This window comes from Channa argus, chromosome 1, assembly GCF_033026475.1.
Source record: "Channa argus isolate prfri chromosome 1, Channa argus male v1.0, whole genome shotgun sequence".
In the NCBI taxonomy this organism is placed as follows: Eukaryota; Metazoa; Chordata; class Actinopteri; order Anabantiformes; family Channidae; genus Channa; species Channa argus.
Genome location: NC_090197.1, coordinates 39,505,956 through 39,522,604, shown reverse-complemented (window position 1 = coordinate 39,522,604; position 16,649 = coordinate 39,505,956). Strand labels below are relative to the sequence as shown.

Genomic DNA, 16,649 nt, shown 5'->3' with positions numbered 1-16,649 from the left:
TCTGAATTTTCAACACTCTTCAACGAGCATTGCTTCCATCTCACTGCATCTGTATGTTTTAATTGGCATTATGTATTTAACGTTGTATGCAAATATCTGCATTTTGCACAAGTGCAAAGGATTTGAAAAACTGTTCCTGCATAAAATAATTAGTATCATTTAGTCAGGTGAAATTCTGTACAATTGACTTATTTACTATCGGCTTTAGTGTTTTAATACAGTGATACGCGTGACAAAAATACCTCAGTTTAAGACTTCATATTCGCTAAATTAAGTGTTTAAAGACAAAAAGTCCAGGAACCCTTCGAAGTAAAAATTAGAACCTTATGACTATAACCATATGTTTAAAATATCACATTATCTGGCCAAATTTGTTTATGTGGATTTCTTTAAGAGTAGAACAAAACAAATTTGTCACTTACTCAAACAAATCACTTAATTATCGCCTAAATAAACACGTTCCACACTTAGTATTGTTCATATAATGCTCGTTTAATTATATACACGAATATACATGTATGTACAGTCGTAGATCACACATTAAGGCTACGCATTCCAGAAGTACATCATCCAAACAAAAACAAAACAAACAAACAAACAAAAAAACCAAGACGCAGATTCCACTTTAGTTCCATGTGTTGTATCTTTTTATCTTAACTGCTGCGTGACACAAACTGGTGCATAATTTGTTTAGCAGCACAACCCTGGCGAAACAAGTACAGATTACAGTGAAAGACATTATACATTACAATTGTTCTTTTGTTAAAATACATGTACACATAATCCCTGAAAACAGCATGAGTCAGTTCCCGATACAGTGATACATATTGTTAATGAACAGACATTTATCTCAACAAATCTTTCACAATACTCTCACACACGCCAGCTAGCACCTTTTCTACCGCAAAGGCTTGAAGCTACTTAATTTGACAAAAACCCGAGGGAATTGTCACAAGAAGCAGTAAATAATTGCTGTTACACAATCCTAATCGTGGTATGCAACTGATTAGATATGAAGCGATGCACACAATTCTACATTGGCACTTTGATAGTTTCACACACTGTTAAAGGTCTTTTACGCGTACTCTCCTCCAGATGATTCCTCCTCTGAAAATGACCTTTTTGCAAAGGTTTCAATGCCGTTGTCGTCAATTGTTGTACACAAGCCCTTTTTCTTCTTCTGTCGTTGCTCCATCTTAATTGTATCATACAGCCCTGTCGGGCCATCTTCCAGGAGCATGTTTCTTTCGGAGAAAGAAGGTTTCATCTTTGTCACGTTCTTCAGCAGAAGGAGCGCCGGTGCGTAAAGTACATTGGCGAGGCCCATGCCCAAATTAAGCTGAACAAAGCCCAGGTCGTGCACTATCTGTCCAGCCACGACAGGCCCCAGGGCATAGGCCACACAGTAAGAGATGTCAGCTATGGCGTACACACTGCCGTACACTGACACGTGGCGCACATCCACCAGGAACCCAAGCGTTGGAAGGAGCGCCGTGTCCACGAAGGCGATGCCAAAACAGATTCCGCACAGCGGGATCATGAGTTGTCCAAAGTTTTTACAGGCTGGCACTGTGCAGGAACTCGCACCTATGAACACCATACCTATAGCTCCGTAAAACCATTGGAGGTGAGGGTACTTTGCAGCTAATTTGACCGTGAGATATACACCTAAAACATGAGGGAAGAAGGCGGGGAACCATGTCATGCCAATCTCCCACTGACTGGCATGCATGGTTTCCTCCATCCAGTTGGCAATAGTGGGCTCAAGAAAAGCTAGAGGAATGTTGCAAATTGTCAGAGCACCACCCACTACCGCTATGTAAGGATCAATCATCAGTTTATATATGGGTGTGCCTACTGGCATGTTTTCTCTCTCCCGGTTAGAGAAGGGTTTTAGGACAATCAGACACAAAACACCATCAATAAGACAGATACAGGCCAGGATCAGGAAAGGCACCCGCTTCCCTGCGAACTCATACAGGACCCCCCCAAAGGGGGGCGCCACAAGGCTTCCAAAGGAAATGAAAGCCAAGGCAATGCCCAGCGCTTTGCTTCTTTCCGCCTCTTCGGTGTACTTGTCTGCGATCATCGCGATGCCTGAAGTGTCCGCGAAAGCGGAGCCGAGGCCTTGCATGCTGCGCGCAACGAACAGAGTCGCGTAGTTGTCAGCGAAGGCAAAAATAAGTGTGGACAGAAACATGACATTGAGTCCAATGAAAAGTGGGATATCATAGCCGACCCTGTCTATAAACGTGCCACTTAACGGGTTCACCAGCAGCTGCAGGATGGCCTTAGAGGCAAAAAGAACCCCTATCTGTAGGTCGAAGTTCCCCTTGGTGACTTTGTGGATGGTACTGTTAGTGGAGTTTGTGCGCGGTGCAGCATCTTGGGCAAGATCCGCTGCGGTTTGCAGCTCTTCAAGGTAATCTGGTACAATTGGCACAATTACCATATACAGCATATTGTCCAAGAAGAGTGCTATACAAACTATTACTAGAATAATCCGTTTCTGCCGCACTGGGTCTTGGATTACATTGCCCAGTTGTTTAGTTCTTTCGCCCATCTGGGACAGTTTGGAGGCGGCAGATTGTGCCAAATTAGGGGCTCGTTCCTCCGTGGTTCCCTCCGGCTCCATGTTTTCACCCGTTCTGGCTTAAGTCTCGTCTTTTGAAAAATCAAATCGGTTTCCCCCACTTGATTTGTTTACAGAATAACACGCGCTTGGCACATCTGTTCCGTATTTTATGTTCTATTCTTATCCAGCACCGGGAGCCCCACTAATGAGCTAAAGAACTTCCCTCTGCTTTACCTCCTCTCTGTCCCTCGCGCTGTCCGTCATCGCACGCGCTTTTCCGCTCTCGTGACTTGGACTCGTTTTATCCCCGTCATCCCCAGTTGCTTCCTTGTCTCATACCCCGTCATTAGGGTGACGCGCTGGTGCCGCTCAGCACTCGCAGGTCGGGGATTCACCTACAGCTCACTGTGCCCCGGTTCCATCTGCGCACTGGCTGCGTTGGGTCTGTCTCTTGCGCCCCTCCGGCTCCCAGACGACTTCAGCTGTCTCCAGTCACCTGTAACGCTGTGAGCTAAGTCATCATTTCACTTCAGCCTGACTAGCTTTTGTCGGCCGTGGAAGGAATACACACTGCAGTTTGTTGGCTCCCATAGGTGTTCCCCTCCCATCTTGATGGCTGTGACGCACAGTCCTGCTGCTCTCCAGCATCTTCAGATCTTTTATGCTAATTAAACACAAAATCCCGGGTGCGCACTGCTGTCCAGTTAGTTGTTGCAAAGCAGAGCCAGTGGTGCTTTCTTCTGTTTTTGTTACAGTCCTTCTGTCTTTTCATGGCAAAAACGCTTTTCTAAGCGTAAAAACGGAATAAGTCGCTGAAATCTCTGATTTAATGTTGACCCAAAAATAAACTGAAATCTGTAGGAAAACTTGAACCCCGCACAAACATTGAACTCTCTACATTTCACCTTTCTTTGATAAGAACAAAACGGAAACCGCTTTCAGCACCACACTCCAGCGGACAGCTCCACGGTGACACGAGATATGTTCTCTTTTCATTTCTGCAACATTTTCTTCTATTTAAAGCCCTCACTGCTATTTGTGTTGGTGACTTTCAGACATCAGGAAGACACGACACGACGTAAATTTAGGCTCAAGCCTTCGCATCCAAACCGTTCAAGATAACTGAGCAAAGATTCAAGGCTGTGATAATTAGATAAAAATAAAAAAGTGGTACGAAGAGCTTCAAAGTTTTTATATTATGTGGGAGACAAGTTGTCAAAATTTGTGTTAAAAGAGAAAAAGAAAAACACATTTATCCACCTTTAATTTAATCTAAGCTAACTTGTGATATAGTGTTGGTCTTTAGTACTGTTATCCTGGTAATTTATAATGTATTTATCTTTCCCTCTTTTGAACATATTTAATGTTTAAATGAATCCCACAAGTCCCAAACTCAACAGTCCAGGTTTCACGTTGAGGTCATAGAGTTTGATCCCATGAGAAAAGTTGGGTTTAAATAGACCTTGACACTGACATCTACTGGAGCAGGAAAGATTCAGCAGCTGTCACCGTGTGTTTTAAATCTCAGTCATCTTTTTATGGGGTTATTTTATTTTTTTATTCAATAGTAACTGTCTTCACACGTGTTATAATTACATTTTTAAAACACGACCAATTGCCTGGAGTAAGTAGTGCAGTAAGTAAGCAATTTCTCTCCATATTAAGTATTTTCTGTTTTTTGTTTTTAAACATTTTTATCTTAACCCTATTTATTCTCAAAATAAATCGATCTTAGATCATTTCACCGAATGGCTTGTCAGTTTTTGCAAGAAGCTGCGGAATGAGTGAATATGAAACAAAGGACAGAACAGTATTGACATCTAGTGGATGAAAAATAAATTGAAGCCTATAAAAGTGGACACCACTAGATTCCCTCTACTTCAGGGCTGTCGTGGGCCGCATTCCTGCTTGTTTTCCAATTACTCCCGCACAACCCTAATCTTCCAGTTTCTGATTGATTGAACACGCCTGATCCAGGTAATCAGCAGTGGGTAGACGTGTTGCCTCACAGAACAGTCTTAAGTATTTCCTTGTTGGTTTGCTCCTTGAGCGTCACATCCTTGTTCAGCCAATAGATGTCCTCATATCCCTACACATTTACAATAAAAAATTAGGAGCGTTTTACTAATTTCCAGTTTCATGTTTGTCACAGCATAACAATGTCACAATTAATCTTATTTCAGCCCAAATTATACACGATGATACAGTAATTTTAGTCTCATACAAGTAAAAACAGGAAAATATTAGTGGTCAAAGTAGATACTGGGTGTGCACTATCAAACTAGTCAATATGTGAGCAGCTTTTTATTTAATTAAAATCACTGTTAGACCAGTGTCCATCCTTAAAGCATAAGTAGTTTTTAGGTAAGTTTATTCATACGAGACCAAAGAACAAAAAACAGAGCTGTAGTTAGCCACAAAGGAAAAGTACACAGACAGAGAACAGCCCCAGACATATGAAGTCTGACAATGAACACAAAGTACTACAAAGTACAACCACAAAGTTTAAGCAACTACATTTTCTTATCCTTAAAATTATAGGAAGTGCAGTTCCTCTATTTTTATCGACAAATGCTGAAAATTTTGAGAATAGATACCTTTTAAAATTACACAAAAACAAACAAACTGTTCACAACTTCTAAACAATATACTGTAAAAACAGATTTAGATGAAAATACATTAAAGTTCCCGGTTTCCTCCTCATGGTTGTGCATTTGTTTCCTCGGGGAACAAAATCTCAGTTATGTCACCCATCAAGATCCGAACAAAATGTAATAGTATGTATGTTTTAAATCCTCACACCACATTTATTTCCAGTGAGTCGCTTCCCACCAGAGCTTTGTTTGACGTAGATGAGTTAAATCCAGGCAATAAATGTGAGGAATCAAACCAAAAAAGGGGCTCAGATTTTTTCTGTTTTTATTTTTAGATAAAATGTTACGTCACATAAGTGATAGAACAGCTATGATAATCGCATTTATTTTCCTCACTGAACATACTGACAAGCTTAACCAGAGTCATGACGACTGGAACTCTTGCTCTATCTCTCTTTCTCTTTCTCTCTCACACACACAAATACACTGATGCAGCATAGTTATACATGTAGTTGGACTAAACACATTTCAGACCTGGTTAACTTTATTCAGCTGTCAAGGAGAATGACCTGTTTTTAGTTCAGTGCTCTCTCAGCTATTGCAGAGGGTGGATACTGCGCTGCCCTCCTAACTGGATTGGCTGTATTAGGGGATCAACAGTTTTTGCTGTTTTCCCAGTGATTCTACTCTGCTCTGATTTGAAACTAGCTCAAGAGATTCAAGATCACCATATAATTTTAAGTGGTTGCCAAAATATGAATTTTCATACAAAATTCCAATCTACTGCAGCCAAATGCACAAAGCCTAAACACAAAAATAACCCTGCAGGACCTGGATGACTGGAATTTGGGAATGTTTTTTCTAAATTGAAGTGTACATTTAAGAATAACAAACAAGTTGCCTGCTGCACCTTGAGAGAAATGCTTTTAAAGGCAACATTCCTTGAATATCTGACTGTGAAAGTTCACATGGTTTGCATTCCAGCTGTAGTTCACAGTGGTAGGAGACATAGTGAAATACTTTCCTTAAATAAATACAGCAATACTTAACTACAAATGAAAAGGCAGCGTTTAAATTTTACATCAGTCAAAGTAAAGAAACATGATAAACCTCACGTTTCTTTACTTTGACTGATATAAAAGTCAGCAGTTTTGGATAAAGTAAAAGGAAGAAGCGTAGAGGGACATGAAAAAACAGTTGTTGTGCTATCTCAGTCATGTCCACAACATGACTGAGACAGCTCAACAATTATCTTAACATTTTATTCAGTTGCTCACAAGCAACAATACTGAGGCCTGTCATACAGTGAACATTACCTGCATTTGTCTTAGTTAACCTCACATCCAAGAAAAATAAGCTTTTTTTGTACCATAATCATGGCAACAATTCTCATTTAGAAAGCATACAATGCTCATTTATAAAAGTGACCTAAAAACACTAGCAATAGGAGTGTACAATATAAAGAACAATACATTTTCACTACATTGACTGTACTAATGAATATGTATTGTAAAACAATCGATCAGGAATGTCCCCAATGTCCTTTATTTTAAACAAGTAGAATTTAAGAGCTGCAATAACAACAATAAAACAGTAGTAGTATGAAGGTTCTCGTCATCACACAAAAAGCATTACACGGTGGAGAACAAATGATAAAAGATGATGATTCACAGTTTGGTCCATGTTAGGCTCCTGTTTCTCTGATTGTGTCAAGAGGTTTGACAGAGTGACTTCGCATGTTAGCAACTGAAAAAACTGTCAATTTGCACATTCAGGTTTTTAGTGAAATGTCTTGGCAAATACCGGATACCGTTAAATTTAGTGCATATATTTAGGAAAATTGTTACATTTTATTCTTTTAAGGTAAAACACTTCAAATCAAAAGGAGAGAAGTGAGTAACTTACTATATGTGTTCAGGTAGACTCAAAACACCACCAACAGAAGCAAGTGAGATGATATTGACATCATTGCAACAGTGCAGAAGGGGAACATGATGGGTTCTGTTTTTGTGTGGGTGTAAATCAGGATGTGAATATTGTGAAGTGGTCACAGTATTGCTCATAATTTAGTGGTCAAAGTGAGCGGTTTGATGAATTAAAACAGCAATTTCTAAAGAGCAGTGACGCATAGCTCCACTCTAATCCAGATTACACAGAAACACTAATCCCATAAAAATACAGTTCCTTCAAAAACAAAAATGGTTTTTAGTCAAATATGTGATCTGTTAGTTTTTTATTTGGACGGTGTTTATAATTATTAATTTGTTTTATGTAAATCTCCCTGTGAAGAAATGTTGTGATTTATCATGCTCAGTGAATTGGAAGAGCCGCTGTGTTCAGCATTTACCATCGATTGTCCAGTGAGTGCTCAAAAAGAATGTGTGTTGCTGTGCCTATGTATGTGCAGTGTTACAGGGTTATATAATCTGCTTCACATCTGACGAGGGAGTAAGCGAAAGTGTTATTGACCTGATGCAGCAGACTGACATTTCTCCATGTTTTTGCATCTGGATTGGCTGGAAGTCGATCGAGGGGGATAAACACAGTGGTGGAAGAATTGGCACTGATTTTGCCAGTTAGAAACTCAGGATGTAGAAAAAGGCCATGTTGGGTACAATCAGGGGATGGCAGCAACATTTGTTTCTATTTGCACGTCTTTGCTTCATTAGCATGACTGTTTATGTCATCTACAGTATCTGACTGTTGTTTGACCTCTACAACTAATAGAAAGTCAGAATACACAGATGATCAATAGCAGCCAGAAATTTAATCGTGACCAAAAAGCTGCAAAAATAATGTTTCCCATACTGTACTTAATTTCTTGAAGCTTTGCAGATGCTGGCATGTTAAAGTCCTAAACAAAACACACACCTGATAGCCTTCATAAGATTCAGCTTCAGTTACTTTAAATTATGTGTTTTCTTGAGTTATATATTAGCCTTTATCCCAAAGTATTAATAACTAATTTTATTTTGCCACAAATGTTTTATTATATACATATGCTCTGATCCTGACAAATATACTCATCTTGTTTTGTACAGCTACCTCCATCTCCATTTTTTCCCCCAGTTGTTAGGTAATATAACAAAATTACATTAGCCTGGGTTAACTGCATGTTATTTCTGTCCTATTTAAGCTGATTCTCTTCTTCTAAGATGGACATTTTGATGATGTTTTAGTGAGTATCTATAACAGAAAATGACACAACGTGTGAAATAGCATGTAGCATATTGCTGTTCAGGTAGTTTGACACAGTCACCGCTGGCCTCCTTGTGACTCACTAGTATTAGTTTAGAGCAAAGCTGATTCATTTAGCGTCTTTCCTCTTTTTGGAACAGTCGTCACTCACTTCAGTTCTGTTCCTCCTGCACTCATGGTCATGTTACTGTGTAATCCTCTCAAAAAGCCCATATGAAAACTTGATTGGTTGACCAGACATAATCCTCACCAAACTCTAAGTACCTGAATATGTTAGAGTATAACAGAGGGAAAGCCGATGAAAAAAAAAAGCTATGGTCTCCTGCCAGGCAAAATAATCCAGCAGTTATTTGTCAGATTTAGAAATCAAAATTTGTTGTATTATACCACTAAAACTATTACTACAAATAGAGCAGAAACCTGCTTTTTGTGTTTGTGTAATTAACCCATTAATCCTAGTTGTAGTTGCTCAATCAACATTGCTCTGTTATTTTTGTCCCATAAGAAATTAGTGATTATACTGTGTCATAACTTTATTTACCGTTTTAAAAAAGGTATTTTAAAACTCTGAAGAAAAAGAGATGCATGGACATACAACTATTTCCCTTTAATTGTTTATAATTATTATTTTGTTTTGCATATTTTTTAAAAAAATGGAAAATCCATTAGGTGGCAGTTTAACGTGGCCGCAGCGGTTTAGGAAGTGGGTTCAAAGTAATTCTTCTGAACCGGATGACAGCTCCATATATCCATGAACGTCAAAGGACTTGGATGTTCATGCCATGAAGGTTTGGTGGAAGTTTTATGTCAGTTATGAAAAATATATTTATTAGTCATGCAAGGAATCCCTATTCAAAGTACGTGTCAATAGGTCAATAATTCAGATGATTCAAGTACTGTAGCTGAAATAAATGAGAATGATGCTGATGACACAGAGGCTGCGTTTGGCTGCTTCACATGTGTCATTACCACATAGTTATGCAACAAGGCGCTCCACTTACAGGCTGTTGTCAATAAATCTGCTTAGAAACACCAACTGGGGGCTTCTACTGTATGTTGCAACCTCCTGGGTGCTAACTTCATCATGATGGTTGGAATTCTTCACTTCTCTTTAATTGCACAGACACACAGCCTGTGGTGAAAAACATTCCAGGTTCTGCACAATGTAAGTAAAGTAGCAATAACACAGTGTCAGTATATTCTATTACAAGCACAAGAAATTGTATTTAAGCAAAGTATTTGTGTCAAATACACTATACTTACACTGCTACATGTAAAAGTACTCTTTATGCAGATGGGCCAACTTTAGAACAATTTAACATACTATAATTTTGGTTTATCTAGTACAAAGTGTTGTCAGTCACAAATCTTTTGACTTAATCTATGTACTTACTGGTGACCTAGATGACGGAATTTAATTACTTTTATTTATTTGTTGATTATCATTTGTATAAATAATCTGGATCTGTAGAGTAATTGGCTACTGCTGTCAAGCAAAGGTAGAGGAGAAAAATGGATAATACTTTGGAATGAAATGTATTGGAGGTGTAATATGAATTACCATCAATAAAAATACTGCATAAAGTGCAAGGACTTTAATAGAGATTTGGAAGCATTATCTTAGCTCAGCTGTTAAGGCAAATCTTACGTGAACAAGTGTAAGACCCCCTCCCATTATGAAAAACAGAAAAGGTTTTAGCCAGTGTTAATCCTATCCTGCACCTATACTATCCAAACTAATGCATAACATTTTAAAGAATTTCACATTTAAAACTAAGATTTATGTGGGGGAGTGTGATCATGTGCAACACATTCTAGTACAGAAAATTAAAATGTTAAAATAACCCACGTTCACACAGTGTTCACCTTCCTTATTAGATTTTCTCTCTCAATTTTGTTATGCAACTTACAGTCTGATGACTTATTAACCTGCTATAATAAATCATATACTACATTACAACAATACTGTAATGGGAGACTATTAAAAATACTGCATGTGATGTCAAGAAGCAGCCTTAGCTAATCACATTTTAAAGTCTATTATTTGTTAAACAGGCGACCGATTAATTCTATTAAATAGTAATTATTAATTCTGACGTGTCTTATTTGGACACTATTTAAAAACAGCTGACTCTCTATTTCATAGGCAAATCGGGAGGCGATAAGCATATCTCTTAATCTATAGCCAGCAACTAATCTTGTGCTGTGAGGGCTGTGTTTTTTGATAGTCAGTGGATTAGCAGCAGCAGTTCTGCTCTGAATACAGAGGTCACTGACAACCTGATGCAGCATAACACCATATCAGTGACTTGCTCATTTCACAGTTCACCGACAGGCTCGTAGACAGAGAATGAGGCAGTATTGACTCCATGACTTAGTTAAAATCCTAGCAGCAGCACTGTGAACTGTTTGCAGAACTTTGTGGCAGCCTGTGGCAGGTCTGAAACAAAATGTTACAGGATTGTGTGGATGACACAAAATCTTAAGTTTGTCTTTGTATCTGCATGGAATTTATATTATCATATTTTAGATACGTTGTGTACAGGTAGAGTAGGCGAAACAAAAAGTCATCTTGGGGATTTACTGTAACAGAGTAATAAAGAGAGGGTAGGATCAAATGTACACCCAGAGTTTTGGTTGTCAGACTTGTCTATGCTGGGCTGTCAATGACCAGCTTCTCTATCTTTGGCCAGATATGCGTTGCATGCCAGATAGGGAAGAATCAATGTTTTTCTTAATTTCTTTGGAAGTTGCATAGATTTCCATTTTTAATTTTCTGAAGTTATGCTGCTGAGTGTGCAGAGAGGATCAGGTATCCTAGACAAACAACTCTTCATAATCACACTGAAACTGACAGACAACTTGGAGTCGTTCTTGAAGTTCCCAGAGTAAAACCACACAGGCTTAGGCAGAACATGCCAGCTCCACACAGCAAAGCACAGCCAGATGACAGATTTGAACCTACAACCTACAACTGAATACTATTCCTAACTAATTTATAGAATGCAACTGCAGAGACAAAGAACTCAAAATTAAAGACAGTTAACAAAGACACAAGGAAAGGAAACGACACGTGCACATACACTCACAAACTCTGACATCTAGGTACCTCGAAGAAACCACCAGGACAGTAAACGGGTGTAATTATTGCATGCTTTGTTTATTTGGACTTGTTCTCAATTTGAGGCACATTAATCTTTTCTCCAGTGAGAAACTGCCAGATGCCTCCTCTGTAGTTTTCATTTCCCAAAGCGTACAGGAAGACATTAAAGGTGGGAGAGGTTTTAGCCAGAATAGGAGCAATCTGCAGAGTGGTACAAGGATAACAAGGTGGTCATAATAATGTACAGTAGCAGTGTAGCTAGGTGCAGGGTATTTGTGTGTAATTCTATAATAAATGTTCTTACCATCCTTAATTTAGGGGAGACCAGGTTGGCATCTTTCACAGCAGCATAAAAAGCCAGGATGCCATAGGGGCCCCAGCAAAACAGCATTATCTTCAACGGGATGCTTGTGTTGAACTTCAGTGAATAAAAGGTAAAAAACAAGGAGAGCAGTAGGGATAAATATATAAGGAATTAAACATTAAAAAAATAGGGGGGGGGGGGAATAGAACAAGAATGATCAGTTACCAGTCAGCCAGAAGGAGTTAAGGATACAAAAATGCTTTGTCCTTAAGTCACACGCCTGGGATAAAGTCTGGGAGGGTAGATGCTATGTGCTAAGAATATTCATTCATGCTCAGTTAGGAAACCAAAACAGCTAGTATGTTTCATATTTTGATTGATTGATATTTTCTGACAATATGATAACTGTCTGATGGTCAGATTAGAATTGACGTGTGTTTTTCTAATGTTTGTCCTCCATGTGCATGTGCAAATTACCTGTCAGCGTTTTTCAGCCTGTTACAAATAAACACGGAGGAAAACAACAACAGGGACTACTATGAATGAAGATGTTGCGGACTTGTTGTCACGACCATGAATGTAAACCATTAATATAAAAACATCAGATCTGACATAAAATCTCTGAACTGAGCAGTAGGGCCTGTAACGTGTACACAGCATTTAACCATTGCATAACTGTATTGTTTTGATAGAGAGCTTGGCGTCTACACTCTGCAGCCTTTGTGTTTAGCCAATTCACGTGTTTGTCAGTAATGGGCTTATGCAACATAAAGTGAGGTCACGTAATTCACTTCCTGAGGAACTCCGCTAATGAACTTGCTATTCACATTGATACATTGTTCTTTCCAAACTAGACGAGCTGCTTTCAACATTCCCACATAAAGCTGCAAGTAGCAATGGCCTGTATAGAGACTTCAGAGTTTGTTTTGTTGCTTCACAGTTTGTTTTGTCGCACTGAATAAGGGCTGAGTGAGGAGGTTGTGTTAATGTTAATACTAAATGTGTTCGTTAGAGCTGCCAGTTCCTTATATTTAAGAAAAACTGTGTTAATATGAAAACATGCAATGGTTATGAATCTGAAATCTCACTGTACCTACTGCATGTAATTCAATGTGCATATACAGTAGAGTGTATTGTATTCATGCTGATGGCACTTGGAGTTGGAGGCTACAGTATATACAAACACTTACCTTAGGATTTCCAGTCTTTTTGAATTTCTCAGCAATAGCTTGGTAAGAGGACATGACAACAAAGACCTGGATAGCCATGTTAAAGGTGGACATGGGGATCAAGTAGGACACGTAGTTTCTGTAGAGAGAATAAAGCAAAATAGGCTATAAAAATCAGAAACTACTAGACAAATGCAAAAACATCTAAAGTTTGTTTATCATGAACAAACTGGGAAGAGTTTGTGTGTGTGTGTCTGTGTGTTTCTGTGTGTGTCTGTGTGTTTCTGTGTGTGTGCAGTACCTGTCCCCCTTGCTGTAGTCCAGAGTGCAGCAGGTCCTGAGGGGTTCGTAGTCGTACTCTCCCCAGCCAAGGAGGGGCATGGCCGACCAAAACGCAGAGAAGAGCCAAATAAAAGCAGCCAGAGTGATGGCGCTGTTCCACTGCAGCTTTGTTCCTGCAAAGAACAGGGTTCAGACGTTAATCATTACTATTTTCACTACGTCCAACAATGTGAACTCAGCCTTGCACTTCTGCTACATCTCTCACCTTTATTGGTGACAAGACTTTTACATGTTTATAGTGATCATCTTATAACCACTGCACGACACAAGATCTGCAGGTGACATGTTGAGCGCCCTTCCTCCACCTTCGTATCCTAATAAGAACGCGTTATTATAATATAATAATAATATAATATTAACGCGTTATTATCATGTATAATTATGCATTCTATTTGTCCAAGTGCAGGGATATGCTTATTTTAATGCAGACATTTGACTGTTTTGTGAAAACCAATAAATCAAAAAAGTCTGCCATTGCTATTTTTTCTTTAAGTTAATTTTAAATCATGTCTTTGTTCAAGTTACCTATTGTTTACTTCAAATAGATCGAGTTTGAGGTGCCAAATTACACCAGTACACAAACAAGTTGTTTTTGCAAAGTATTAGTTATTTATTATATAGTAAACACAACCAGAGTACTGACTACTTAGTTTTAGTTGAATTTTAGACCCCTGCTATGGTGAACAGAGTGGTCTCTGGCACTTTTAGACAACAGGTCACTTGTTAACCATCTGGCCTCTTCATAATAGTCAGGAGTCTTAAGATCAGCTGGGGACAAAGAACTAAATCCTTCTCGGGCTATGCATGGATGTTGTGTGAGTGTGCTTGGAGGGGGGAGCGGGCTGTGCTCCTCAGGAGAAGCAAAGTACAATGCATTTGATTGTAATTATGCGTTAGGTCCTTTGCAGGGAAAGAAGCAGGTGCTAACTTACTTGTGCAGTACTGGTGGTATCTGTCCCAGGCGATGGCAGCAATAAAGTGGATGCTTGAAAGAGCCGTCACAAAGCCATGGAAACCGTGAGTCTGGCATCCTTCAGATCCATAGGGCCAGTACCTTAACACAGACAGGGTGTAAGAGTTAAGCCCGTCTATTAATCCGCACAGATTTAGTAAAAACAGTCCCTATCTGACGCTTTATAACAACAATTAATATGATTGAACGTTCAAGCTACAATTCACACATTTTCTGGTTAGCATCTCGGCTCCAGCTGATTCTCTGTGTTTGGCTGCATTCATTCTCAACTCATTCGTCATTCCTTTCCATCCTTGCTCTGAGCTCTTTAAACGCAGTTAGGAAAACTCCAGGTGAGTTGTCAAATGCCTTTTAGGTAAATTAGCCTCTGTCTTGCTCCTCCTTATTGATGGAGTCACACTGAGACGGTCATCTTTCCATTAGTTTCTCCCATCACTGCAGAGGACTTCTGAAGTTGCTGGGCTCTAGGAAGAGTCCTGGTGGGTCCAAACTTTTTCCATTTCACAACTAAAGCCATGTAGACCTGAGAACACATGGTACTTTAGAAAGTTTTATACCTGTGCCTTGTTATGGTTTTATTGTAGTGGTCTACAGAGTTTCTTGGACTTGCAGGGTGAATTGTGGCCCCTTCTATACATAACTGTTTTCCTTTCTTTACATTGTTCAAAAAAATTTGGTTTGCCACAGTTGGACTCTGAACAAGTTGTAGAAAGGATACACCTGACATCAATTTGAAATGCAACAGGTTTAGTAAATAATATTATATTTAGGGTTTTTAAGCAATTTGCAAAAAAAATAAAAAATCTCAAACATAAACTAACAACTGTCCTTATAGATTTTGGGCTTGTGAACACTGAGCAGCATCTCTCATTTCCTGATTACAGCTTAAAAATCCTCCACTTCTGCACTTCATCATAACCCAGAGCAGAGTATTTACCCCCGCCCCCATCAATCCACCTCACAGCCTGATTGCTGCTTCCTGTATCAATTATACAACTATATTACACATGTATTATAGGAATACATTGCAGAAATGTATATGTACAGTAAATAACTCATCTGTAGCACATTGGGCCTGCACTGTCAATGATAGCATTGATTAATAGCATTTCCCAGAAGGTTAGTCCTTCATACTCACTGCATCACTCACCTCAGAAAACTGGAGAAAGCGGCGACGGTGGCGTTCATGCAGATGCCCATATCAGCCAACGCTAAGCTAAACACAAGGAAATTGCTGGGGGTCCTCACTTCTCTCACTTTCAGGAAAGAAACGACTGTCACAGCATTAAGAAGGAACCCCAGCAGACCTTTGGCGGAACAAAATGAACAAATTATGAATGGAGACTGTTGTGCGGCGATGCATGGAAATCAAAGCGCTGCACACGATACCACACGGAGCACGGTGCCATTTCGTGATGAGACAAAACATCGCAGTCATTTCTTAGTTGACAGATTATAAGTGAAGTGTAATTTCCCAGTTTAAAAATAGAGCTAAACCTCCGCCCTGCTATTAGTGACCGGTGGGGACGGGTCCTGTCACAGGCTAATGTTACGCACGGCGGTTGCAACCCTCGTGAAGGATCGTGAGCTTTGGCTGAAGTCCAGAACAAAACACTCACCCTCCACCAGCAGACAAGATCCCAGGGAGAACACATCAAACTCGGAGAAGCCCTCCGGCAAAGGGTACGAAGAGACCATCCTGGACCCTACTTGACACATCAAAGCGCAGCTGCCACAGAGTTTTCCCTCCTTTCCCTCCGCTTGTTTACGCTGTGCCTCGGCGCGGAGGCAGCTTTTAAAGGGGCGTTTCACGTGAAAAGCCTGCACTTTATTATGCAAAGCCGCCCTGGCCCTGTAGCCCCAATCCGTGCAGGAATGTTTTAATGAACGTAACCACACACAGACCGCGACTCCTAATGCGTATTTGCCCACAACAGCGGTAAAACCCTCAATTAGGTACACAGCAAGCCTTTGTGTCTCTGCGTCCCGGTGCGGTTGCAGTCGCTGCTTATGTAAAACGACGAGATGACACATCTGATTGCGTCTGCAGCACAACAGGTGTCTTTCGGTCTGCAGAGCTTCAGTCTCCTGCCTTTCAGATCTATGCTCACGTTTCATCAACAGGCAAAACCGTACACACACGCACACACACGCGACTGTAGTAACTCTAGTGACTTATAACTGATGTTTAAAGTTACACCCTGATACTACTGGGTTAACAAAATGTGACTAAGCATGACTGATACCTGCAGGCAAAAGGTCCATGATTACTTCCAATATAAGCATCCCATTTACACATCATTGCACTGTAGCTTATGCACTTTAAAAAATGTATGCGATGTTACCACCACCCTTGTTGTTATACAGTATAGTATTCATGTGAGTAGTTGA

General features: G+C 39.7%; 2 protein-coding genes across 2 annotated transcripts; both read right to left on the bottom strand.

Annotated features, from left to right (window-relative positions):
- Window positions 1-471: 471 nt before the first annotated feature.
- slc18a3a (solute carrier family 18 member 3a) lies at window positions 472-3,155 on the bottom strand. Its single transcript, XM_067519660.1, has one exon. It carries the CDS (start codon window positions 2,633-2,635, stop codon window positions 1,076-1,078), a length of 1,560 nt encoding a protein of 519 aa, XP_067375761.1. The 5' UTR covers window positions 2,636-3,155; the 3' UTR covers window positions 472-1,075.
- Window positions 3,156-11,506: 8,351 nt separating this feature from the next.
- Window positions 11,507-16,258, bottom strand: rgra (retinal G protein coupled receptor a). Its single transcript, XM_067519658.1, has 7 exons — window positions 15,878-16,258; window positions 15,409-15,565; window positions 14,218-14,339; window positions 13,245-13,398; window positions 12,965-13,082; window positions 11,775-11,888; window positions 11,507-11,671 (listed from the first exon to the last, which is right to left on the bottom strand). The coding sequence occupies exons 1-7, from the start codon at window positions 15,975-15,977 to the stop codon at window positions 11,528-11,530; spliced, it is 909 nt and encodes a 302-aa protein (XP_067375759.1). The 5' UTR covers window positions 15,978-16,258; the 3' UTR covers window positions 11,507-11,527.
- Window positions 16,259-16,649: the final 391 nt, after the last annotated feature.